The following is a 27106-nucleotide window of genomic DNA, read 5'->3' on the forward strand; positions in this document are numbered from 1 at the left end:
CACTTTAAACATATATTTTATTTTGTTTCTGCCTACTGAAATCACAGGAAAGAATAGCGTGGATTTGGAACAACTTTAATTTGGACTGTCCAAGTCAAGAAAAAAAAATGTGGCTGCGATAAGAAACTGGCCTGAATAACTGGAAGAAAAAAATACACCTTTTAGACATTTAGGGAATAAAATACCCATGGTTAAAGACAAAGCTTAATAAATACAAAGTTGTGATTGCCAGCTTTGTTCATTTGCATCTCTCAAGCCGCCAATGGGGCTTCTTTTAATACTGCTGGTGGAGGCGATTCCTTTCCGTGTTTACCATAGCCCTCCCCTTCCTTTTCACAATTCAGGAATTATTTTAACGGTGCCTTTCCAATCAGCCAGTCCAAATATCCTCTTGTTAAATATTTCGGGGGCCTGTACTTGAAGAAAGACAAGATTTTCTCAAATCTGTGAACAGGACACTTTTTTAAAATGTCAAAATAAACCATCTGCTTGTACAACTGTTTCTAATTACTTCCCTGCCTAGACTCTCCACTGGAGGAGTTTGGCACCCGCACCCCGCCCAAAGCGGATCCACTGCCCAAGTCTTCGCAGGCAACTGAGCTTCCAGGAGGAGCCCAGAACCTGTGAGCTCCGCTATCCCAAGTCCTTCTGCCTGGACATCTGCTGGTGACACTTCCTCCTGCTGCCTCGGGTGGAAGCCCCACCTAGCAGCAGTGCAGCTGGTCTGCCCTCCCTCCTGCAGAGCTCAGCATGCATCCTCCAGGCTTCAGGAACTTCTTGTTGCTGGTGTCCTCCCTTCTCTTCATTGGGCTGTCAGCTGCTCCTCAAAGCTTCTTACCATCTCTGAGGTAAGTTTGGTTTATTGTTGTTTGAGACACACCTGCCCTGCCGTGGGTAGCAGAATTCAAGCTTACAGATGACTGTCACAAGCCAAGAGCAGTTACTAAGTGGGACGTTAGATTAACAGTTTTCAACCTGTTCTGCCTTTTCTTTCCTTATATCTAACTTTAATGTTGCTTCATAATCTGTTCATTCACTTTTCCTTTGGAAAATTACTCATTGAATAAAGCGGATATCATTTCTCCCCCTGCAAATACATGTTAGGGTTTTTTTGTTTTTGTCGTTACTTTTACTTACCTCAAGTCAAAGATGTACTTATGCACACTTGTCTGATCCCATAGCCTGTAAGGCAGTCTTCTTTCCACTTTTTAATATAGCACCCGCTTGATGGCCCTGTCACACCTTGCATTGCATTTTGAAAAAGGCAACAAGTTCCATTCCAACTTTTAAAACATAGACTACTTAATGTCTGCTTCAAGTATAATTTAAAAGCATTACTTCCTACCATATGTATGATACATTAAACTTTTTCTATACATTCCTCTCTTTATTTTTACCAAGTAATCTCCCTCTAGCTATTAGATAGCAATGAGCGCTTTTTAAAGAGAAAGAACAAAAAGCCAGCCAAGGATCATACTTCAGACTAATTTGCATTTAATCAAAATGTGCATTTAAGATTCAGTGGCAATCCGCCAAGGAGCAAGAGGCCGTCGCCTCTGTCTACTGGAAGGTGCTATTTTTAGTCGTGTTTAAAACAACCTTTCAGAGGCTTGCTTGGCCCACAGAGAAATGAGGCTGCAGGCCTCTTCTCCACCGAGTGTGGGCTGGGAGTAGAAGGGGCGGGGTCTGTGTCTGACTGTGGCCTAGCTGTGGCCTTTCTTATCTCCTGCAGAAGCCTGTCGGGCGCCCCCTGCAGGCTGTCCCGGGCAGAGTCCGAACGCAGATGTCGTGCACCTGGGCAGCCCCCAGGGAGCGCTCTGTGCCATGACCGTGGCCGGTGCGAGTGTGGGGTCTGCATCTGTCACGTGACCGAACCTGGCACCTACTTCGGTCCACTGTGTGAGTGCCATGAGTGGATATGCGAGACCTACGACGGGAAAACCTGTGCAGGTAATGCAGAGGCGCTGTTTGTTCCCTAGGGAGTCACCTGCATCCAGTTATTACTATCAGAGGTCATGCTTCTATGAATTTTTGGCATCATTTATTACAATATTTCTTTTCTTCTGGGACTCTCACTTAAGTGAAAACTATAAATATAAGCCTATATTATATGCTTATAAAATATAATAACAAACATATATGTATATATAAATATATTAGATATAAACATATATTGAAATATATATATAAATATGTATTATATATACATACTTACATTCTACATTTCACTTGCCTCTCCTGTGGCTCCTAATCATGGACTTGATTCTTCACAGCCTCACAACTAGAGTTACCTTGATGGACTCCCTTACCCCTCTCAGACATGTTACCTATCATATTTGAAGATTCTGATCCTCATTTTATAGACAATATAGGGAAGCAGGCAGGTTGCATCTTTGAGCTCTACTTTGCCTTTCATTTTTAGGGTGTGCTTCACAGAGAGATAGAGAGGAACATATCTAAAACCATGATAGAAAAAAAATTACCAAGTCACATATTTACTTGGATACATTTTGTTTTAACTGCTTGGAATTCTGAGCTGTTGTTTGTCTTGCACACTTGTAAGCATAACTCTTTTTTTTTTCTTTGAAGATATAGTTCAAGTTCATCAGAAAGCATCACTGAAAAGGGTCAGAACCTTTAACTTCTTTAACAGTTTTGTGTAACTGGGCCATTTAACTGTGGCTATGAGCCTGCCTCAGTTAATTTATCCTGACCAATACAGGAACCTCACTAGCAAAGCCAGAATGATATGTGCCAAACTGGGCTTGGCTGATGAGTAGGAAAACAAAGCAAGTTATTTTACCCTTGAGTCTGCTAGAACTAAGGTGTCCAACAATAACATCAAGAGATCAAAACTAAATTTATAGCAGCAATGTTTTCCCTCTGAACCTGGACCTAAGAGTACACTGGGAGAGTTCTAATAATTAGGTTGTATGAGACTTGAAAAAGTGATACTGGAAGGTTCTCAGAGGAGCATGGGTGCTTCTAGGTGGCTTGTCTGTGAGATCTCGTGAGTGCTGTGACTCAGCCCTGGTCATAGAACTACAATAGCTTCAAGCTTGAATCATTAGGAGTGTCTCCTTGGAATGAAAGCAAAGCTTTATCTGCATTTCATTCCAAATTCAACAATCACCCAGTCTGTAACCATACTTTTGGATACTTTATTGGGTTCTTTTTAATCTACCTTCCTACTCCACCCTTATCCTTTCCAACATCCCAACACTAGGCAGGAGAAAAAGAAGGATAAAGGAGAAACAGAGCATTCCTGCTGATTAGAGGCATCTAGTTCCTTGGGGCAAGTTTGAACTTTGTTGTCAGGATATCCAATTTCTCCTACTTATTTCTTTGCTTACAGCCACATCGACACTGGAGCAGCAACATCCTCTCTCAGGGGTCTGGCATTTTTGGACCCTCTGAAGAGTCCCCAGAATTTCAAATGTAATCTATCTTCAGATGGTAAAATCATGCCCCTTCCTGAGCATGCAACAAATCATAGGTATCTGCTATGATCAGTCTGAAGCATTCCCATATCCCATACCTGGAATTAAAACAAAAACATATTCCCAAAACATTTTTGTGTTTTTAAAGAGAGCAAAATTCTCATTATACCAGCCTCTCTGGTTTTATTGTCTCTGGCAAGGCCTTCAAAATGGTATGTTTTGAAGAAAAAAAAAAAAGTCAATCCAGGGCTTTCAGTGTTCTTGTTTGATTAAAAAAAATATAGTGGTGAGATCTAGCTTTTAGCTAGTAAAACTAGCAATGATGGCTGAATGCCATCCCATAAGCTTCCCTGCTAAGGGTCCTGGCTGGTACCTTGCTGTGAATCTGGCTTGTGATGCTGTGGGTTTTGGAGTTCCTTCTTCTTCCTTGAAGGAACTGGTTGTTTACTTATAACATCTTAGTCACTGAATTCCTTCCTTCTTGATACTAAACACAGGACCAAGTCACATGTTTTCTGTGCCTTTCTGTAAATGGCAAAGTCCTTGTTTGTTCACAGCTGAGTGAAATATTTGTGTGCTTTTGACATTTTTACTTTGCAGAGGGATGCATGCACTACTGGCGGCCACTGAAATTTTCCTTTAGGGTCTTCTATGGTATCTGGCCCTGACACTGCTGTGAGCACATTTGCCAGGCCCAGAAAGAATTTGCACATGAAGCCCAGAGCTGCCTTGACAACTCATCCTCCTGTTCTGCGCTTTCAGATTTAGCTTCTTCATCCTATTTTCAATTTCACAATTAGTATGAAAATCTGGTAAAATAATTTTGGTTTTGTTTGTTTGTTTTGTGAATCCATCTGACATTTGACTTGATATACCCCTGCAAGTCCTTTGTGGAAAATAATAGACAGAGACTTCCTTTTGATTTTGAGGAAAACAAATCCTGCCCTTGAACATAACAGTTAGAGTATATAATCTGTCAGAAAATTTTAGACTTCAAATCTTAGTCCATCTACTATTTGAAATTGGATGTTACTTAAACATCTAAACCTTCATTTCTTCATCTGAAAGGAAATAGAAATCTTTAAGAAGCATTTAGTTTATTTTATGTGTATGATATTTTGCTGCAGGTTTGCATGACTATGTGTATTTCTGGTTCCTGAAAAGCTCGGAGGCAGGTGTCCAGTCACCTGGAAATGGAGGTATAGATGGTTGTAAGCTACCATGTGGTTGCTTGGAACTAATTTAGGTCTTTTGTAAGAGTAACAGTTGCTTTTCATAACTGAGCCATCTCTCCAATCCCACAATATGAGCATCTTATAGGATCAACAATAATGATCTTATAGGATTGTTGTAAAGTTTAATGTGTATAAAACGTTTCATGTAGTGTCTGACATGAAGTGAATGCTCAATGCATACTAATGTTTTGATGTGTATCGAATTGTGGGTGGACAGGTAAAAAGATAAATAGGTAGATCTGGCCTTATGAATTGTTGGGTATTGTGGCAGAGATTAATTTAATTTTCTTTCTGTAGTCAGGGCCTGTTATTGATTTGAGGCTCAAAAGGTCAAGCAAGGATAGCAATTTTGGCCTAGCCTCAAAACATCTGCATTATGCACAGTCTGCCCTTTTAAATCATAGTCAGTTAGGATTCTTATACTGTGAATCATAAGAACTGTGCTTATTTTAGTTTGAGCTGGTTGAAAATGTCCACACTACCACAAATATGTTTCTTCCAATGCCCATGTGTTTGTGGTACCTGAATCTATCTCTCACTTTTGCAGCATCCAGATCTGGCTAGTGACAGTTCCTGTGGGTGTGATGGTTTATTGTGGGATAAACTAATTTTGGTAAATTGTATCTGTGACAGCAGCAGCATTTTTCTTTGCATGAAAATAAACTTTAACTTGATATTTCTAAAGCATCCCTGGATAAACCCCATGAGTAGCAATGATATGCTTTATTAAAATAAAACATTGGTTTCCTAAATTTTTTTTTAGAGTTGCTATTGAAGTGTGTCACTTAAAATTGAAGAGTGTCTCTTTCATGGGCACAGATCTCCACAAAAACATGAAAAACTAAAGTAGGGTGCTAAGAGAGGTGGATCATGGTTAAGAGCATGTGTTGCTCTTATAGAAGACCCAAGTTCAGTTCCCAGCACCCATGTCAAGTAGCTCACAGTACCAGCTCCAGGGGAATCTAACACCTTTGGCATTTAAAAAGAAATTAGTATAACTGGGGAACAACTACTGAATCCAATTTAGGTAACACAAAGTACTGTGTGTTAAGTAGGCGCTCTAATGTCAAAGTGGTTGTGAGGTTGGGGCTATGTGGTTTCTTCCAATTGTCTAGAGAGGCTACCAGGACTATCAAGTACATATAATGCAGTGTAGGGTATAATTCCAGTGAGGATGCCATTGATGCAGGTATTGAACACTGTGGTTAAAATTTTGTTAAAGGAAGGAAACAATTGTTATAAAATGTTAAGGACAGGAAATTGTTAGGAAAAAAAAAAGACTTGAAATTCCAAATAAGGAAGCTCTCAGGTACCAGGTAAGATTTGGAAAGACATATGAGTGCACTAATATAAGGAAGGGCACACAGGTTTGGCTTGGCTGGATCTTAGCACCGTAGGCAAAGTAGCAGGGGACCTGTTGAAAGAAGTTAGAGTTGAAGAAGTTAAATAGAGCAATAAACCTTGATGCAGCTCATGCCTCTTAAACAACAGCTAGGAGCAGCTGCATTCTGGAATATAGGAGTGATGGCTTGTGCTCTGGTTAATAGATGTCATGTGGTGCACAAGGGCATAGTGGGAAGTAGTGATTTGGTGGACAAGAATTTAGTTTAAATGCTGTGTACATTTGCATCCTAAGGGAGAGAGAACAAGACAGAATTGGGGTGATTTTTTAAAAGACATTTAAAAGCATTGTTCTTGTGATTTGGCATTCAAGGGTAATCGAGATAATGAATGGAAACTGAAGGAGGTATGAGTGGATGGGAATGTGATAGAGCAAATGGCATAAGTAGGTAAGGGAAAGAGCTAGTTAACTCTTAACCAGTGCCTTCAGCCCTTATTAAATAACAGTGTTTTTATGCAGAAATGCCATGGAGTGCAGAACAACTGCTTGAGGAATGAGATTCTACTCCATTAACCAATAATCCTGGGACTAGATGGAAATATTGCCTGAGCTGTTACCCGGTTTGAATAAATAACAATGAAACTTCTCTGAATTCAGTGTCTTTAAGAAGAAATTTGTATCAAGCATGATATTCCAAATAATTTCAATGTTTATATATAAGTATATTTGAGTTATATATACATTTATTCAGGCTATTTAACATTCTTATGCACATTAGTTTTATTCACAAATGTACAAAAAGAATAATGGAAATAACATTAAATATCATTGGCATATGTGGTTTTCTTGCAGTTATTTCTGAAATTACACACGGTAGTTAAATAACTACCATGGGGTGATATGACTTTGTAAGAATATTATACTTTCTAGATTTTCATAATCTGAGGACTATTTGACCTGCTTCTCTGCCCCATAGTTATTATATTTTCTATTAGACTGTGGAGTAACTTCTTTCCAAGCCTATTTTTATGGATTCATGCTTTGGCTTTTCCTCTCTTAGTCATTTTCTATTCTCTGTTTCCCTTCTTCAAGACTTACCCAGTGTTCCTTGTCCATCAATTTGCCTTTGTCTAGTTCTGCTTGGGCTTAGCCTTCTTTTCCTTTCTCCATGGCTTCAAGTTAAAGTCTTGGAGTACCTAAGGTCACTGATAGTCTTTAACCTCCATCTCCACTGAAACACCATACTGGCCAGCTTTCCTTCTTGGCATTACTTACAATTTTGGATTAGGTTTTACCAATACTTCCTTACTTTATATGAGCTTTGGGGGTACTCAGCTCTTGTGGATAATCTGCTTATTTGATTTGGAAAGAATTTAGTTCCCTGTGTTTATATGCCTGAGGTGATTGTTTTTCTGCAGCTAGTCTACTTTGTGTCTGAGAGTCTTTCTGCAGTTTCTATGTCAACCCCTGCCAATGTCTCAGAACTGCCAACAGGATGTCCAGTCCTTCTCCTACTGCCATATTTGAGTGTTTTCCCTTGTTTGATGCCCATAGATTCATGTCTCTTCTCATTATGTTGAGTCAATTCTCCACCTTTAAGGACCATTAGGCCAGACTCACTTAGATAACCCAAGGTAAGCTATTCATCTCAAGATTCCCCTTTGTCATGTAAGGTAATCTATTTATTTATGGAAACGTGAAAGTAGATAAATTTTTAGGACGTTCTGACTTAATCACTCTACTGTAAATTACTATGCATGTGAACAGCAAGCCTATTTATATTGTTTGTATATAGGAGGACTACTGATACTTTTGTGTTAATTTTGCGCCCAGGTATTCATCAGCTGTAGCAGTTTCTCTCTATTTAATTTGATGTTGTCTATTGACTGAATACATAATACATACTAAAGGCTGTATTTTGCCTTTATTATGTTTAGTTATGTGCCTTGTAACATCTTTCATCATGAAGAAGTGTTGAATTTTGTCAAAGACTTTTTCAACATCTGATGAGATGATCATGTGTGTTTTTTTTCCAGTTTGTTTATACAGTGGGTTATATTTACAGACTTTTGTAAATTGAACCATCCCTGCATCTCTGGGATGAAGTTTATTTGATCATGATGGATGATCTTTTTAATGTGAGCTTGGGTTAAGTTTGCAAGTATCTTATTGAGCATTTTTGCAGCTTTTAATAATCTTTCTTTATTCGGAACATTTTGTGTTTTTATTATTATGTGGCAAGAGGATTTTCCTTCCTGGTCCAAACTAATTGGTGTTCTATAAGATACTTGTATGTTTATAGGCATGTTTTTATTTAGGTTAGGAAAATGTCTTCTATGAGTTTGTTGAAAATATTTTCTGGTCCTTTGAGCTGGGAATATTCTTCTATTCCTATTACTCATAGACTTGGTCTTTTCATAGTGTCCCAGATTTCCTGTATATTTTGTATTGGGAGCTTTTTGTATTTCACATTTTCTTTGACTGATGTATCAGTTTCTTTTTATCATATCATCAATATCTGAGTTTATCTCTTCTTTTTCTTATATTTTGTTGGTGATGCTGGTGTCTGTAGTTTCTGTTCTCTTCCCTAGGTTTTCCAGCTCCAGGACTCCATCAGTTTGTGTTTTTTATTGCTTCTATTTCCATCTTCAGGTCTTCAACAGTTTATTCATTTTCTTCCCCTGTTTGCATTTTTCTGGATCTCCTTAAGGGATTTATTCATTTCCTCTTTAAGGGACTCTATAATCTTCATAAAATTGTAGTTAAGGTTATTTTCTTGTGCTTCAACCATGTTGGAATATTCAGTGATTTCTGTAGTAGAATAGTTGGGTTCTGGTAGTGCCATATTGCCCTGGCTGTTATGGATTGTGTTCTTATGCTGACCTCTAGTTGTCTGGGGTTGGAGTTATAGTTTATCTTTGTTAGATGGGTGGGTCTTTTAAATTTTGTTTGTTTTTTGTTTTGTTTTGTTTTTATTCTTGTTGCTGTTGTTTTGTTTTTAGATGTTTTTTCCTTGTTTCTGTTTTTTCTCTGGTATTCTGGTCTGAGTTAGCTGGGCTTCTGATAACCTAGTAGAATGCCCCTGCTGGGATTTTTGTGGACTGCATGATTGCTGAGGTTTTGGGTGTTTACATTGCCTCTAGGTTCCCTAGAACCAGCATGGCCTCTAGGAAAGAAGTTTTCTTCTAAAATTGTGGGCCAGAATATGGAGCCCAGGAGATAGGGTGCAGTTTAGGGCTGTTGGTTGTACTTTTTGGGGAGTTAGAAGGCAGAGGGTAGAGTATTATCTGGGGTCCCTAGTGCAGTTCTTGTCTCTGGACAAGCAGCTGGGGTTGTGGGCAGGAATATGGAGACTAGGGGTTGGAGTTGATTTCTAAATAATCTTATTATGATCCTCACTATATACTAAAAATACACTAATAGAACTTCATTGAATAATGGCTTGGCATATTACTCTACCAAACTATCAGAGGGTTTACTGTATCTTTTGTTTTGATATAGGATTTTGAATTCTGATCTCCAGTTTAAAATTATCCACATATCCAATTGAAAGCTCCCATAAAAGATGTACACATAGCTTCATGGCATTCTGGATTTTGCACATTTGTATAGTCATTTTCATGAACATGAGCTGGGCTTTCAGGCATACAGGAAGTGATGTTACAGCTGCCTTTCTTGTTTTCTGACTTTGGCACAAAGGAGCTTTAGACCAGTGTAACTGGGAGAGCAACAGCTTTTGTCCCTTGGGAAACTTAGTTTCCAAGGTTAGTCTGGGATTCAAGGGCCAGAATCATACCTGAGAGAGTGGAGTCTTGTACATCTGGGACCAGGGTGCTGAAGGGATTTTCTGTGGTGTTTTTAGGCCTCTTCACAGGTGAATTCTCAAGCTATTTTCCATTAACTCTTAAATTGGTAAAGATAGAGAGCTGGAAGAAGGTTACAAATCTCATTTTCTCTGGAAAAAGAGTGCTTTGTCTTTTCAAGAATCACATTTCCTGGCAAATAAGAAACTATATCTTGTAATAGAAATCACTCTTTCATCTATTCCAAATAATCTTACTTAGGGTTGGGTAGAAGAATGATGGCTTTATAAAGGGGAAAGAAGAAAAGGACTTTATAAGGACAGTGGCCTGACCTTGTCCCACCCCAGCCTTTTCTTGTGCCAGCTCCAAGACCTATCATTGTCTACAAAGAGTCAGTGGTTCAAACACCAAATTTCCAAGTAGAGAGTTAACCACCAGAGTTTCCTGATTCATTATTTTATCAAGAAATTTCTCAGGGAAAGACAGGCTAAAGCACATTTTAAGAGGTCAACATGTCTAAGGATTACTTCAAATTTCTCTTATGGCAAAGCAGTCACTATACATTTATTACTAAGTTCATGGGGAAGAGTGAGGAGCCAAACCCAGAAAATCAAAACATTATAAGTATTTCTTTTTTATTAGATATTTTCTTTATTTACATTTCAAATGTTGTCCCCTTTCCTAGTTTCCCCTCCGAAAAATCCCCTATCCTCTCCCCCATACCCCTTCTCCCTGACCCACCTACTCCTGCTTCCTGGCCCAGACATTCCCCTATACTGGGGCATAGAACCTTCACAGGACCAAGGGCCTCTTATAAGTGTATTTCTTAATTGATGATTAATGTGTTCTCAAAGTTACTATTATCTGCTGTGCAGAATACTTACACAAACTAGTTATTTTTCTAAATAAAATTACTTGGCTGTTTAAGCCTTTTCCTCTACAAAATACAAAGCACAAGTTATAGACTTTTATTTCTCAGTCAACACCAGTAGTTACATAACTATAACAGCTGTTTTGACCTAAAAATAATCCATTTGTTTCAAGAAAGAAAACATTTGATATAGTGGATAAAATTTTCTCAATTACCTGCTTGAGTGGATTGGAGGCTTGAATCTAATGCTGAGTTGGTAACACAAAAGAATAGTAAAAATAATTAACTTATATTTTCATATGCTTTGTTGAAATATTATTCAATTTTTATAACTTTTAAGAAGTGGCAAATATAATCATTTGACAGTTATACTGAGAAATACCAAGTAAAAATTTGTCCTTCCTAAGACCAATATTTGTATTATCTTGAAGCACATTATTAGAGTGAAATTACATATTTAGGGCAAATACTTTCACAAAGTTTTGGACAACTGAAATATGGACAAATTTTCAGGGGCCTCATTTAGCATTTTAAGATCAAATGTGTCAGTTTTGTTTCTCTAGAAAATCAAATGTTGATTCTCATTTCTGCTCTTTGTTAGTGAATGTACATAAAAGCTTAAATACTGGAGAAGGAATCCCTTCTAGATGTAATGTTCAAAGGAGTCATAATAACAGAAATTACTGACACAATTTCTTGGCAGATCAAGGCAGACCACTATCTTAGTTATAATTGAAGTCCCTCAAGGGTATGTATTCTGCATTAACTATTATCCAAATAAGAAAAAAAAAATTCTCCTGAGTCATTAATGGAAGAAACCCTGGAGCAGCACCAGGTAGCTAGGGCGCACAGTCGTCTGACTACCGCCAGCTACCCACAACACCCGCCAAGCGATCTTAAGACTTCTGGTGAGTGGAACACAGCATCTGCTCCAATCCAATCGCGGGACTTGAGACTGCATTAGTCAGGGGAGCAAAAACCCGGTCTGAGTAGGGGCACAAGCCCCTTACTGTCCGAGCAGCACCGGGGTAGCTAGGGTGCACAGTCGGCTGACTACCGCCAGATACCCACAATACCAGCCACGCGATCATAAGAATTCTGAGGATTGGGATCTACCCAGCGCGGGAGCGCTTTGCCTGAGCATCAGCAGCAGACATCTCGGTTCCGGGACCCCGCCATGTGTATCCTGCACAGACAGCTGGCCATTTTCCCGGCCAGAGGATAGGGATCTGCCCGGCGTGGGAGCATTTTGCCTGAGCATCAGCAGCAGACATCTTGGTTCCGGGATCCCACCAAGTGTATCCTGTACAGGCAGGTGACCATTTTCCCGGCCAGAGGATAGGGACCTGCCCGGCGAGGGAACGCATTGCCTGAGCATTGGCAGCAGACATCTTAGTTCCAGGACCATGCCTAGTGTACCCTGCACAGACATCTTAGTTCCAGGACCCCGCCAAGTGTATCCTGCACAGCTCCAGAGAATACCAGATGGTGAAAGGCAAACGTAAGAATCCTACTAACAGAAATCAAGACCACTCACCATCATCAGAACGCAGCACTCCCACGCCACCTAGTCCTGGGCACCCCAACACAACCGAAAAGAAAGACCCGGATTTAAAGGCATATCTCATGATGATGGTAGAGGACATCAAGAAGAACTTTAATAAGTCACTTAAAGAAATACAGGAGAACACTGCTAAAGAGTTACAAGTCCTTAAAGAAAAGCAGGAATACACAACCAAACAGGTAGAAGTCCTTAAAGAAAAACAGGAAAACACATCCAAACAGGTGATGGAAATGAACAAAACCATACTAGACCTAAAAAGGGAAGTAGACACAATAAAGAAAACCCAAAGTGAGGCAACGCTGGAGATAGAAACCCTAGGAAAGAAATCTGGAACCATAGACACAAGTATCAGCAACAGAATACAAGAGATGGAAGAGAGAATATCAGGTGCAGAAGATTCCATAGAGAACATCGGCACAACAATCAAAGAAAATACAAAATGCAAAAGGATCCTAACTCAAAACATCCAGGAAATCCAAGACACAATGAGAAGACCAAACCTACGGATAATAGGAGTTGATGAGAATGAAGATTTTCAACTTAACGGGCCAGTAAATATATTCAACAAAATTATAGAAGAAAACTTCCCAAACCTAAAGAATGACATGCCCACGAACATACAAGAAGCCTACAGAACTCCAAATAGACTGGACCAGAAAAGAAATTCATACCGACACATAATAATCAGAACAACAAATGCACTAAATAAAGATAGAATACTAAAAGCAGTAAGGGAGAAAGGTCAAGTAACATATAAAGGCAGACCTATCAGAATTACACCAGATTTTTCACCAGAGACTATGAAAGCCAGAAGAGCCTGGACAGATGTTATACAGACACTAAGAGAACATAAATGCCAGCCCAGGCTACTATACCCGGCCAAACTCTCAATTACCATAGATGGAGAAACCAAAGTATTCCACGACAAAACCAAATTCACACATTATCTTTCCACGAATCCAGCCCTTCAAAGGATAATAACAGAAAAGAAGCAATACAAGGACAGAAATCACACCCTAGAAAAAGCAAGAAAGTAATCCCTCAACAAACCAAAAAGAAGACAGCCACAAGAACAGAATGCCAACTCTAACAACAAAAATAAAAGGAAGCAACAATTACTTTTCCTTAATATCTCTTAATATCAATGGACTCAATTCCACAATAAAAAGACATAGACTAACAGACTGGCTATACAAACAGGACCCAACATTCTGCTGCTTACAGGAAACCCATCTCAGGGAAAAAGACATACACTACCTCAGAGTGAAAGGCTGGAAAACAATTTTCCAAGCAAATGGTCTGAAGAAACAAGCTGGAGTAGCCATTCTAATATAGGATAAAATCGACTTCCAACCCAAAGTTATCAAAAAAGACAAGGAGGGACACTTCATACTCATCAAAGGTAAAATCCTCCAAGAGGAACTCTCAATTCTGAATATCTATGCTCCAAATGCAAGGGCAGCCACATTCATTAAAGACACTTTAGTAAAGCTCAAAGCACACATTGCACCTCACACAATAATAGTGGGAGACTTCAACACACCACTTTCATCAATGGACAGATCGTGGAAACAGAAACTAAACCGGGACACAGTGAAACTAACAGAAGTTATGAAACAAATGGATCTGACAGATATCTACAGAACATTTTATCCTAAAATAAAAAGATATACCTTCTTTTCAGCACCTCACGGGACCTTCTCCAAAATTGACCCTATAATTGGCCACAAAACAGGCCTCAACAGATACAAAAATATTGAAATTGTCCCATGTATCCTATCAGACCACCATGGCCTAAGACTGATCTTCAATAACAACATAAATAATGGAAAGCCAACATTGACATGGAAACTGAACAACACTCTTCTCAATGATACCTTGGTCAAGGAAGGAATAAAGAAAGAAATTAAAGACTTTTTAGAGTTTAATGAAAATGAAGCCACAACACACCCAAACCTATGGGACACAATGAAAGCATTTCTAAGAGGGAAACTCATAGCTCTGAGTGCCTCCAAGAAGAAACGGGAGAGAGCACATACTAGCAGCTTGACAACACATCTAAAAGCTCTAGAAAGAAAGGAAGCAAATTCACCCAAGAGGAGTAGACAGCAGGAAATAATCAAACTCAGGTGTGAAATCAACCAAGTGGAAACAAGGAGAAGTATTCAAAGAATTAACCAAACGAGGAGTTGGTTCTTTGAGAAAATCAACAAGATAGATAAACCCTTACCCAGACTCACTAGAGGGCACAGGAAAAGCATCCTAATTGACAAAATCAGAAATGAAAAGGGAGACATAACAACAGATCCTGAAGAAATCCAAAACACCATCAGATCCTTCTACAAAAGACTATACTCAACAAAACTGGAAAACCTGGATGAAATGGACAAATTTCTAGACAGATACCAGGTACCAAAGTTAAATCAGGATCAAGTTAATGTTCTAAATAGTCCCATATCCTCTAAGGAAATAGAAGCAGTCATTAATAGTCTCCCAACCAAAAACAGCCCAGGACCAGATGGGTTTAGTGCAGAGTTCTACCAGACCTTCAAAGAAGATCTAATTCTAGTTCTGCACAAACTATTCCACAAAATAGAAGTAGAGGGAACTCTACCCAACTCATTTTATGAAGCCACAATTACTCTGATACCTAAACCAAGAAAGATCCAACAAAGATAGAGAACTTCAGAGCAATTTCCCTTATGAATATGGATGCAAAAATCCTCAATAAAATTCTTGCTAACCGAATCCAAGAACACATTAAAGCAATCATCCATCCTGACCAAGTAGGTTTTATTCCAGGGATGCAGGGATGGTTTAATATACGGAAATCCATCAATGTAATCCATTATATAAACAAACTCAAAGAAAAAACCACATGATCATCTCGTTAGATGTGGAAAAAGCATTCGACAAGATCCAACACCCATTCATGATAAAAGTCTTGGAATGATCAGGAATTCAAGGCCCATACCTAAACATGATAAAAACAATCTACAGCAAACCAATAGCCAACATCAAAGTAAATGGTGAGAAGCTGGGAGCAATCCCACTAAAATCAGGGACTAGACAAGGCTGCCCACTTTCTCCCTACCTCTTCAACATAGTACTTGAAGTCCTAGCCAGAGCAATTCGACAACAAAAGGAGATCAAGGGGATACAAATTGGAAAAGAGGAAGTCAAAATATCACTTTTTGCAGATGATATGATAGTATATATAAGTGACCCTAAAAATTCCACCAGAGAACTCCAAAACCTGATAAACAGCTTCGGTGAAGTAGCTGGATATAAAATTAACTCAAACAAGTCAATGGCCTTTCTCTACACAAAGAATAAACAGGCTGAGAAAGAAATTAGGGAAACAACACCCTTCTCAATAGTCACAAATAATATAAAATATCTTGGCGTGACTCTAACTAAGGAAGTGAAAGATCTGTATGATAAAAACTTCAAGTCCCTGAAGAAAGAAATTAAGGAAGATCTCAGAAGATGTAAAGATCTCCCATGCTCATGGATTGGCAGGATCAACATTGCAAAAATGGCTATCTTGCCAAAAGCAATCTACAGATTCAATGCAATCCCCATCAAAATTCCAACTCAATTCTTCAACAAATTAGAAAGAGCAATCTGCAAATTCATCTGGAATAACAAAAAACCTAGGATAGCAAAAGCTCTTCTCAAGGATAAAAGTACCTCTGGTGGAATCACCATGCCTGACCTAAAGCTTTACTACAGAGCAATTGTGATAAAAACTGCATGGTACTGGTATACTGACAGACAAGTAGACCAATGGAATAGAATTGAAGACCCAGAAATGAAGCCACACACCTTATGGTCACGTGATCTTCGACAAGGGAGCTAAAACCATCCAGTGGAAAAAAGACAGCATTTTCAACAAATGGTGCTGGCACAACTGGTTGTTATCATGTAGAAAAATGCGAATCGACCCATTCCTCTCTCCTTGTACTAAGGTCAAATCTAAGTGGATCAAGGAACTCCACATAAAACCAGAGACACTGAAACTTATAGAGGAGAAAGTGGGGAAAAGTCTCGAAGATATGGGCACAGGGAAAAAATTCCTGAATAGAACAGCAATGGCTTGTGCTTTAAGATCGAGAATTGACAAATGGGACCTCATGAAACTGCAAAGCTTCTGCAAGGCAAAAGACACCGTCAATAAGACAAAAAGATCACCAACAGATTGGGAAAGGATCTTTACCTATCTTAAATCAGATAGGGGACTAATATCCAATATATATAAAGAACTCAAGAGGGTGGACTCCAGAAAATCAAATAGCCCCCTTAAAAGATGGGGCTCACAGCTGAACAAAGAAATCTCACCCGAGGAATACCGAAAGGCTGAGAAACACCTGAAAAAATGTTCAACGTCCTTAATCATCAGAGAAATGCAAATCAAAACAACCCTGAGATTCCATCTCACACCAGTCAAAATGGCTAAGATCAAAAATTCAGGTGACAGCAGATGCTGGCGAGGATGTGGAGAAAGAGGAAAACTCCTCCATTGTTGGTGGGATTGCAAGCTTGTACAACCACTCTTGAAATCAGTCTGGCGGTTCCCCCGAAAATTGGACATAGTACTACTGGAGGATCCCGCAATACCTCTCCTGGGCATATATCCAGAAGATGTCCCAACCGGTAAGAAGGACACATGCTCCACTATGTTCATAGCAGCCTTATTTATAATAGCCAGAAGCTGGAAAGAACCCAGATGTCCCTCAACAGAGGAATGGATACAAAAAATGTGGTACATTTACACAATGGAGTACTACTCAGCTATTAAAAAGAATGAATTTATGGAATTCCTAGGCAAATGGTTGGACCTGGAGGGCATCATCCTAAGTGAGGTAACCGAATCACAAAAGAACTCAAATGAAATGTATTCACTGATAAGTGGATATTAGCCCAGAAACTTAGTATAGAGAGATATAAGGTACAATATGTAAAACATATGAAACTGAAGAAGAACGAAGACCAAAGTGTGGACACTTTGCTCATTCTTAGAATTGGAAACAATCACCCATGGAAGGAGTTACAGAGACAAAGTTTGGAGCTGATACAAAAGGATGGTCCATCTGGAGACTGCCATATCCAGGGATCCATCCCATAATTAGCCTCCAAGCGATGACCCAATTGCATACACTAGCAAGCCTTTGTTGCAAGGACAGTGATATAGCTGTCCCTTGTGAGACTAGGCTGGGGCCTAGCAAACACAGAAGTGGATGCTCACAGTCAACTATTGGATGGATCACAGGGCCCCCAATGGAGGAGCTAGAGAAAGGATCCAAAGAGCTAAAGAGATCTGCAACCCTATCGGAGGAACAACATTATGAACTAACCAGTACCCCAGAGCTCTTGACTCTAGCTGCATATGTATCAAAAAATGACCTAGTCGGCCATCATTGGAAAGAGAGGCCCATTGGTCAGGCAAACGTTATATGCCCCAGTACAGGAGAAAGCCAGGGCCAAAAAATGGGAATGGGTGGGTAGGGGAGTTGGGGGGGGGGGGCTTTTGGGATAGCATTGGAAATGTAATTGAAGAAAATACGTAATAATAAAAAAAAGAAACCCTGTAATCTACAGTTCTCCTTGTCTATAAAAGTAAAAATAAGTAAGTAAGTAAATAAATAAATAAAAATATAATGTAGGTGGAGTGTTAAATCTGTGTACTTGCTATTCTCAGGAACAGAGACTTTCCTTATTTTGTCTGTGATGGATTTTTAGGTTTTATGAATGCCACATTAGAAACGTCCTCTTTGGCTCTTATAATATTTTTTTAAATAAAAAGAAAAAATATTTATTAGCATACCTTTAAGAAAGAAAAAGATGTATACAATATAAATGACTTTCTGCCAACTCCTACTCTTTTAACTCCCAGAAGTCCTCAGCAGGTGAAACAGAAAGAATGCCTTCCATTTAAAGTAAATTCCTTTGCACTGGAAGCATCTACACTGGACATCAGGGGAGAGGTAGGCTTGACTTCAAGAATCCACTGAGGTTAGAAGGAAATCATAAGACAAATGGCTGCCAAGGAAGGGAATGACATGGCACCTCAGAAATAGAACAAATCCAGAATGAAGAAGGACACTTTAAAAGTTGGAGTACTGAAGCCCCTGATAAATTTGATTTAAATTAAAACTACATGCATTTTCTTCTTTAAAGTGTGGACCTTGCTCTGTAAGAGACACTAAATTAGCTCTTACAATATTAAAGCAATCATAAAGGAAACCTAAAAATTCAGCTACATCAGTGTTAATATATATGTGACCCTTTAGGTATGAAAGTGTGGGACTGTGGAGCCCTGGGAGTGGGAGTATGAGCCGGACCAAACAAGAGTGCATGTTCAAACCCTAGCAACCTAACCCTGAGATAGGCAGGAATAGGACTGCTCCCCGGCCCTCTGTCCTGGCTTGGCTAGAAGCCCTGCACTTTTATCTTTGCCCCTTGGAGGAGGGCATGTAGCCCTGTAGCCAAGTTAAATGTCCTCTTCCCCTACAAGGTCATAGCCACCAGCACCTGGAATAAACAAATGAGGGATCACCAGCACCCAGGCCCTGCTGATGTACACTCATCCTAAAAGCCCCTACCCATGCCCCAAAAGTTTAAATAGCCTTTGTTTCCCCTCCCCTCCCCCACATTATAGGAGGTGTCTCAATGAAGCTGTCTCCTGAGATTGTTAAACTCACAGCCGTCTTCAGCTCCCACTGGTCCTGCCTCACTTCCCCTCTCAGAATCTACAGGTTGCAATCCCTGGCTCATTGTGTATCTACAGGAATGAAGTGGAGCCAGAATGACATGAAAGCAATGTGAGCCTAGAGAAATGCAGAGTGAGGGACATTCACAGAGAACTGAAAGCTGATTCATCATGTGGGTTTGCTTTATCAGTTGGATGCATATGCTGGACTTTGGATCTTGATATATAGTGTCTGGGGGACATGCTGAATAAAGTCACTCATCAGCCTTCCTGGATTCCTGAAATTATATCCCTTCATTTCAAATGGTTCTGCTGACAGGTGACGTAGCACTTTAAGACACAAGTGACAGAATAATGACCTATCATAACACAGACTTCACTGAGCTAAATAAGTTTTCCCTCCGTTGGGAAGCTAAGAGGCTGATTTCGACAGGACAGAAACATCAAAGCAGACTGCCTGCGAAAAAGCACAGGAATAGGAAATAATACAACAGTGCTCTGTTTCCACCAAGTTTGTTCCTTATTATTGTGGGTCTTTTTGGAGTTACTTAATTTTTTTGAGACTGTTGGATTGAAATCATGACGTATTTATTACATGTTTATGATGTGTGGTCTAGGGGAGAATGGTGACACCTTAAGTTTGAACTGTGCTTTGTTGGATGCAGAGACACCACCTGAGGGTGACTGAATCTGGTGACCCTGGGTTGCATAGTGTAGTGGGAAACACCTGCTTACCTGCATCCATGTTGAGGAGGAAGATCCTATAACCTTCAGCTCATCTTGAAAGCTCTATTTTCATTGAGGGTTTTAAGAACTTTTCTTCCATTGATAATTATTGCTGTGTGTGTCTTTCAGTTCTCTTTCTGTGTGAATCTAACCAAACGTGGATACAAAATTTGTTCAGGAAAAAGGTGTACCTACACTAAATTCTGGTATTGTTGTCTGAAAAATACAGAACGACCACTATTTATTTATCATTTGTATTCATTGTATTGCTATGTGCACTATAGAGAGGATTTAGAGTTTATGAAAGGATATGTACATGCTATATGCAAATACTATGTACTTCATATATAGCTTTGAGTATTTGGTTATTTATGTCCACATATGTTCCTGAAACAGCTTCCCACAGATACCAAGAAAGACTCTATTTAATTATTGCACAGTGCCTACATCCTATTGTAACATAGGCAGCATAATTTTATAAAATTGAGTCCTTAGTATCTCAACAACTCAATATGGTTCCTTAAAAACACAGTAAGTAACCTTGTAGCTGTGTGGTTATCAAGAATTGAGTAGTATGCATTTCTCACTCTGTGCCAGACAGATAAGATATCGAAGATGATAACCTTGAGTTGAATGGTGTTGTATGGCAACACTAGGATGAGAATAATAAATTCTTTTTCTAAAAATAAATAAATAAATAAATAAGTAAGTAAATAAATGAATAAAAGTAGCCTTATATGGAGGGTGGCTCTTTGGATGAAAAATGGACTTACATGTTTGAATGTTTAGTCCTCAGTTGGTGGAACTATTTGGGAAGAATTAGGAGGGGTGGAATTGTTAGAGGAGGTATATTACTTGAGGGTGAGTTTGAGGCTTCCAAAACCCATGCCACCCTCAGTATCTCTTTTTGCTTGTGGCCTATGGGTCAGGATGTAGCTCTTACCTACCTCTCAAGTACCTTGTCTGCCAAGCTGCCTGCCTGCTGTCAAAGTTCTAACCATGATGATAATAGGTTAACACTCTGAAGCTTTAAGCAAGCCCTTAGTAAAATATTTTCTATATGTTGCCTTGGTCATGGTGTCTCTTCATAGCAGTAGAATAATAATACATGGAGCAAGCAAAAGAAAGAAAGAGAGAGAGAGAGAGAGAGAGAGAGAGAGAGAGAGAGAGAGAGAGAGAGAGGAAGGAAGGAAGGAAGGAAGGAAGAAAGGAAGGAAGGAAGGAAGGAAGGAAGGAAGGGAGAAAGGAAAGAAAGAAGAGGAAGAAGAGAAAGAAAGAAGAAAACTATTAATAACAATAATGGAACTTGTAAGCTTATTGTGAGTTTTAAATAAGACACTGATAATTCTCTTCACACTTAGTGTTTGCTATATTCATTTTTCATGGAGTTAAAATATTATAAATCATCTCATCTCACTAAAGATGAAGGCAAGCATCTATAAGAGATTAAATAAGCTGTTTAAGGTCCTCATTATCTGATGTCCAAACTGCATAATCCTGTACTTGTATTAGGTTAAAACATTCCAAATGATACACCAAGTAACAGATACACAAAATTATTAAAACTCCTCTGTGCAGTTCCAAATGACCATATACAGTATCAAGTTACAATTATTAAATACTGTTTTCATGCCTGACAGTTTAGAGGCAGAGTAATGAGAACTGTCTGGGTTGAAAAGTTTGTTCTGTTTGTTTTGAACTGTGTGGTTTGAGGAAATAAACTGATCTTATTGTGCACCTATTTCCTTCTTATATTGTTATTGTGCGTATAAGGACTAGAAAAAATTTCAACAGAAGCTACTCTTAACTGTTGTCAGTTTTATAAACTCATTTCCAAATCTAATTATGTTTGTATACTCCTCAAGAACAGTAATATATTCTATGATATTGTATTTGTGTATTTATGGACTACTCCCAAATCAGTGACTTAGAAAAAATAAATATTTATATTTCATTGTTGAAGATTCATTTTGACTGCATCAAAGCCAGAGTACAGGTTTCAGGCTTGCTTAGATTTATACATGATTCACATGAGTTAGATGACTAGAAGGCCAAAGCAAGAAGAAATATGTGCGGTCTCTCAGAACTCTGACTCAGAACTTCTTACTTTCAGTGTATGGCACTAGATCCGTGGGCAAAAGGAACCACCAGGTAAATCCAGATACCTGAGCTGGGTATAAGAGTTTGGCTCAAGTAAGTATTCCATCAGCCAGAAGATATTTCACAAAGCCCTATATTTAGATAAAGCAATACTGCCAACAAATAGCTGTTTGGAGAGGGACAGTCTTCTCCAGATACAAGCCTTCTCATAGGTTATACAATGTACATACCAGCAATAGTAAATGGACTCGGTAGGTTGTGTGTGTGTGTGTGTGTGTGTGTGTGTGTGTGTGTAACAATAATGATTTTAGATGAGGTCATGAATTGAAGATGGAGTAGGTAAACAGGACAGAAGATGGAGGAGAGAAAAGGTCCTGTTGTTCGAAATAATCTTGCTTAGATATATCCAGTCTCCATTTATGTATCTTCTATGCAATCCTACAAATGTGCTGAAGATTCCACAGAGCAGAGAAGCAAATAACTCCAGTTACTGGCACATGTCAGAGACGATTTCCAGATGCCATTCACTAACTCAGGTATTCTTTCCTAAGTTATTACTGAATTTTCACACATTTTCTACCTTGAAGGTATTTCCTTCTTTAAAGATGACACTTTCATTTTTTATTAATATCACAAATTTTTTAAAAATTAAAGTCATTTAAAGTCGTTGCTCTTACATATCCCTTTAAGTAGAATAATGTTGATGTTCTTAAGATAGTAGGTGATTGTTTTATCCAGATGGTTTCTGGAAGAAATGGGTATTTAGACATGCAGGTAAATGAGAATCTGAGAAGGTCCTGGTGTAGACTCTATCTCCTGTTCCCTTTATCATATATTCCATTTCTTCATCATCTCCTTTTCAAAAGAAAGCTGAGATAATTCAGAAACTCTAAGTCCTACATAGCCTAACCTCACATAGGAACACTTTCTCAATGGAGAGTGAATGGCAGTTCTGATGAGCTTCCCTCTGCTCATCTACATCAATCACTATTCTTTTCCAAAGTGGCTCACTTGTGTTTATTGATATCTGCTTTTTGTCCAGATAATTTTGGAAGTTCAAAGGCAAATAAACAAAGAAATTTGCAGGATTTCCTAATGAACATTTCAGCTAATTTGCTTCAAGTATTTTTTTTTTGAACTTTAGTTTTCTTTTTATAGCAAAATAAAACACACACACACACAAAATGTCTTCTCCAATATCCAAGGAAAACATGACAGTAATCAGACAATATCCAGAGTCAAAAGACAATAATCTCTGGTTTCACGTATTCCATGCTGTGGACTCAGTTTTGTAGGGGTAGACTTTTTAACTGAAGAGTCATGTTATCTTTAATTTTTAAAAATTTTCAGTCATTTAGGTCTGCTAATGTTGCCAGTTGGCCCAAGTTTTAGATATGAAAACCAAAACATCTGTCATGAATAAAAAACAGAGCAGGAAGTTAATGGCAAACTAAATCACAGAAAAATAAAGTTAGTGATCTTGAAGGTAGAGGATCAGAAACAATGTAAATTTGAAGTTTGCATTCTTTTTTAAAAGAAGGAATAAAGCAATGGTTATCTGCAAAGAACTTTTAAAGACTTCATAGTCTCACAAGTCTATTATTTAGTCTGTGGGTAGCAGATGAAGTATTTGAATAAATAATGGCTGAAAATATTTCAAACATGAAGAAAATAGCATACTCACACAGATAAATTTCAATAAATCTAAAAGCAAAGCAAATCTGAAGAAAACTCCATGGATACACACTATAACCAAATTACTAGAGATTAATAGCAAGGGGAAATATTAAAATTAGCTACAGCAGGATTATGTTTCACATATGGAAAGCATATATAAGGATAACAGAAGAATTCTTTGTGACAAGAAAGTTAAAGGACATCTTCAAAACGCTAAAAATAAAATTATACATATATATACACACACATATACATATATATAAGTTTATACTCAGAGAAGCAGTGATGTCTTTCTTTATTAATAAAATAAAATTTATTATTATATCATAAATATGTGTGTGTATCTATGATATTTCTACATGCAAACATACATGTTCCATGACACTCACATAGAGGTCAAAGGAAAAATTTCAGGAGTTGGTTCTTTCTTTCCATATGATATTCTTGATATCAGATTTAGGTTGTCATTGTCAGAGTTGCAGAACAAGCATTTGGAAGCACTAAACTATCTCTTTGGTCCTGGGTGAACTATCTTTGAAAAATAAATATGAAGTAAAAAGTTTTTCAGACTTAATAAAGGCTGAAAATTTACTAGCTGACTTGACCTACAAGAAATACTAGAGGTCATGTAATATAAGTTGTACAAACATATAAAATAGTCTTCATTTTTTAAACCTACAACTCTTATAGCACTAAAGTTTTTAAGTGATTTGAGTATCATGTTTAGTACTGTAAATTGTGTCTATTTTAATCATTAATGGCAATTGTTATTCTTGTAGTTGTCATTCATTTATTCAATAAGTACATGTGTTTTTAATACCTCAGGTGATATAAGCATGTCTACATCGTATACATTTTAGCTGATCTGAGTTTATACAGAAGACTATCCTATAACTATTAAACATTAGCTGTTTTGTTTGTTTGTTTGTTGTAGTTGTTTTTCATTCTGAGTGGCAAAATCCTGAAAGCAGGTGAAAAAAATCATGAATCCAACCCTTCTGGATCTGTGGTTGTCAAGTTGGTAGTTACTGTAATTAGCTAAAAACCCTAACTAATACAGCTGGCTGTTCTGTAACAGTTTTGTCTTACTATCTTTTAAACCTTGAAATGGGTTTATTGCTTGTAGGATCTAGCAGTGATCTTGGTGATCTGTATTATTCTCAATGCTGCAAGTTTAGTTACACATGCCCGTGCTTGGTGGATTAGCTGAGTATCTGACCTGTCACAAAAGACAGGTGGCCTCATAGCCATTATGATTGTGTCTGATTGCTTTTATGTCCCATCAGCTGCTGAAAATGACTGAGATACAGAAAGTGATATATGGACCCTGCTGCCGTTAACAAGTCGTATTTGATGGTGGCATAAAATCAAACCACATTCGCCCCATTACCATCCCTGATATAAGAATGTATGGGTTACCTTGGAGATTTACATTGATGCCACTAATAAGGGAACATTATAATTAAAGATCATGGCTGTTTTTGTTGACCGGTTGGCAGTGCAAACTAAGATGTAATGGGAAATGGAGCAGATAAAGTTAATTTTCTCTAGTATATGATGTTACAGCTGCACGGTTTTAACTAACCTCTGTTAAGACCCATGTTAAGGCTGAAAGTGGTGGAACTTTAAAAGTTTTCATACTAGAGGAAACCCCCCTAATGTCCTGGTAGAGATGAGGTCACTCACTTGAAAGGACACCGTAATGCTGATGCACACTGAGAACAGCACCTTCAGTCTGTCTGACTCACAGTGAAAAAATAGAAATGATTGAGAGGTGGACCAAGGTCTTGGTGGGATGATTGCTAGCTTTCAGAACAAGTTAAAAGGCAAAATGTTTTCATGTTAACTTTGTCTCACAAGCTTAGTTGTAGGGCGGAAACACTTAAGGGAAAACAGCCTTGGTATTCAATTTACCCAGCACTTTTAACTGCTGAATTCTGCTCCCTGAAGATTCAGGTGTGGAAGCCCTCACCCCATTCTGATGGTGTTTGTAGATGAAGCTTTTTTAAAAAATCGGCAGGAACCTAACCCACTAACTTTCCAGTCTCCAAAATGAGGAGAAAGAAGGAATTTTTTAAGCCACCAGAGCTACGGTATTCTTATTCTCACAGGCCGTGCTGCATGTTGTATGTTTGTGTGCCACTTAGCATACCTTTCTTTGATGATATTAACTGTTTTTATTTTAGGCTGATTTATGAGATTAAAAACTCCGAGTAATTTATAATCCAAATGGGCATTGCTTTTCACAGGAAACACTGAGAACATGTATTGTTCTTTCTTTTGGAATTTCATATGCTTTGGGTAAATATGTGACTGCATTTGTGACACCCTCAACAGTTACCCACCCAGGGGATGCTGCTGCTAGTTTAAGAGAAGGGAAATGAGGTATAAGACAGGATACTTTTAGAATCCAGGAAAACATTTGGTTCCATGGTGCTGAGATTTTATTGCAGTTTTTAAAGCCTTTTTATAATTTCAGTGGATACAAATTTCCTACTCAGGTTTCTTACGGTAAATAGTAGGGAATTTGAAATGAGAGAGACTGGGCAGCATCCTGTGGAGTCACTGAGAGGAAGATCAGCCCTTTCTTCTGTGAGTCTGTGCCTGACCCTACTTCAGCACCCCTTGCCCTTGGCCTTTCTTCTCCCGCCCCCCCCTCCCCCGTTCTCCCGTATTTGAAAGGATGTAATGCCATTCTCCTCCTTCTTCTAGTCCTCCTAAAAATTCAACTAGATGAATCATTAGTATATAACAATTAATATATATTAATAGATATATAACTGGAGGCTACAAGAGGAAGATAGAAGGCCCTTGCCTTTGGAACAATGCATGGCTTCAGTACGTTCAGTGTCTTCCTTTTTCTTTCCTGTTTCAAACTTTAGAAGATGATAATCAAGCTCTTCTTTTCCTTTGCCTTGTCTCTATGATAGCCCTAGCCATTTAAGCTGTCTTCTTTCAAATTCAAGAGAAGAAACCTCAGGTTTCTTGAAAGCAAACATGTTCCTCTAAGACAGCATAAGTATATTATAAATTAAAAATGTACATCACACAGATATGTAGATGATAGATAGTTAAATAAAAGGTAGTTAGATAGTTAAGTATAAATAAAAAGATAGACATAAATAGATAGTTAAATAGAAGATAGATATTTAAATGGATAGAAAGAAAAAGATAGAGGATAGCTAGAATAGACACAAATAGTCGAATAGGTGGAATTATAGATTTTTGTGAGATAAAAAATTTCAAGTCACCAGTGGTATTTCTATTCATTGGAGTTGATGTAAGAGGTCAGTGGGAACCTCTAGGAGTGAGCTATAAGGGTAGCCGAGTTGGAAGATTTCCTTCCTTGGCAGAACATTGTTTTTTGCTTTGCAACTTTCACTTTTAGCCCAAAGATTTATTTAAATACAATGTACTACAGAAAGGTAGAAGAAACTCTTAGAAGTACCATTGTTACTTCCTGTAGAAAATAAAGCTAAATTATCATATGTTTAAAACATATTTTATTTATTAGGGCATGGTGACACAAGCCTTTAATCCAATATTTGGGAGTCAGAAGCAAATGAATCACTATGAGTTTGAGACCAGCCTGGTCTAGATAGGGAGTTTCAGTCAGCCAGGGTTGCATAGTGAGAC

The 27106-nt window shown here is 38.3% G+C and overlaps 1 protein-coding gene across 2 annotated transcripts in view; it reads left to right on the top strand.

Moving 5' to 3' along the window:
• Positions 1 to 378: 378 nt before the first annotated feature.
• Itgbl1 (integrin, beta-like 1) overlaps positions 379 to 27106 on the top strand; it is a 318929-nt gene continuing 292201 nt past the window's right edge. The window contains exons 1-2 of one of the 2 annotated variants that reach the window (XM_006518921.4): positions 379 to 848; positions 1733 to 1950. In XM_006518921.4, coding sequence (XP_006518984.1) covers positions 751 to 848; positions 1733 to 1950 — 316 coding nt within the window. In that variant the 5' untranslated portion in view covers positions 379 to 750. The remainder of the gene's footprint in view (positions 849 to 1732; positions 1951 to 27106) is intronic. The other variant, NM_145467.2, reaches the window with a different exon arrangement.

This window comes from Mus musculus, chromosome 14 (assembly GCF_000001635.26).
Source record: "Mus musculus strain C57BL/6J chromosome 14, GRCm38.p6 C57BL/6J".
NCBI lineage: Eukaryota > Metazoa > Chordata > Mammalia > Rodentia > Muridae > Mus > Mus musculus.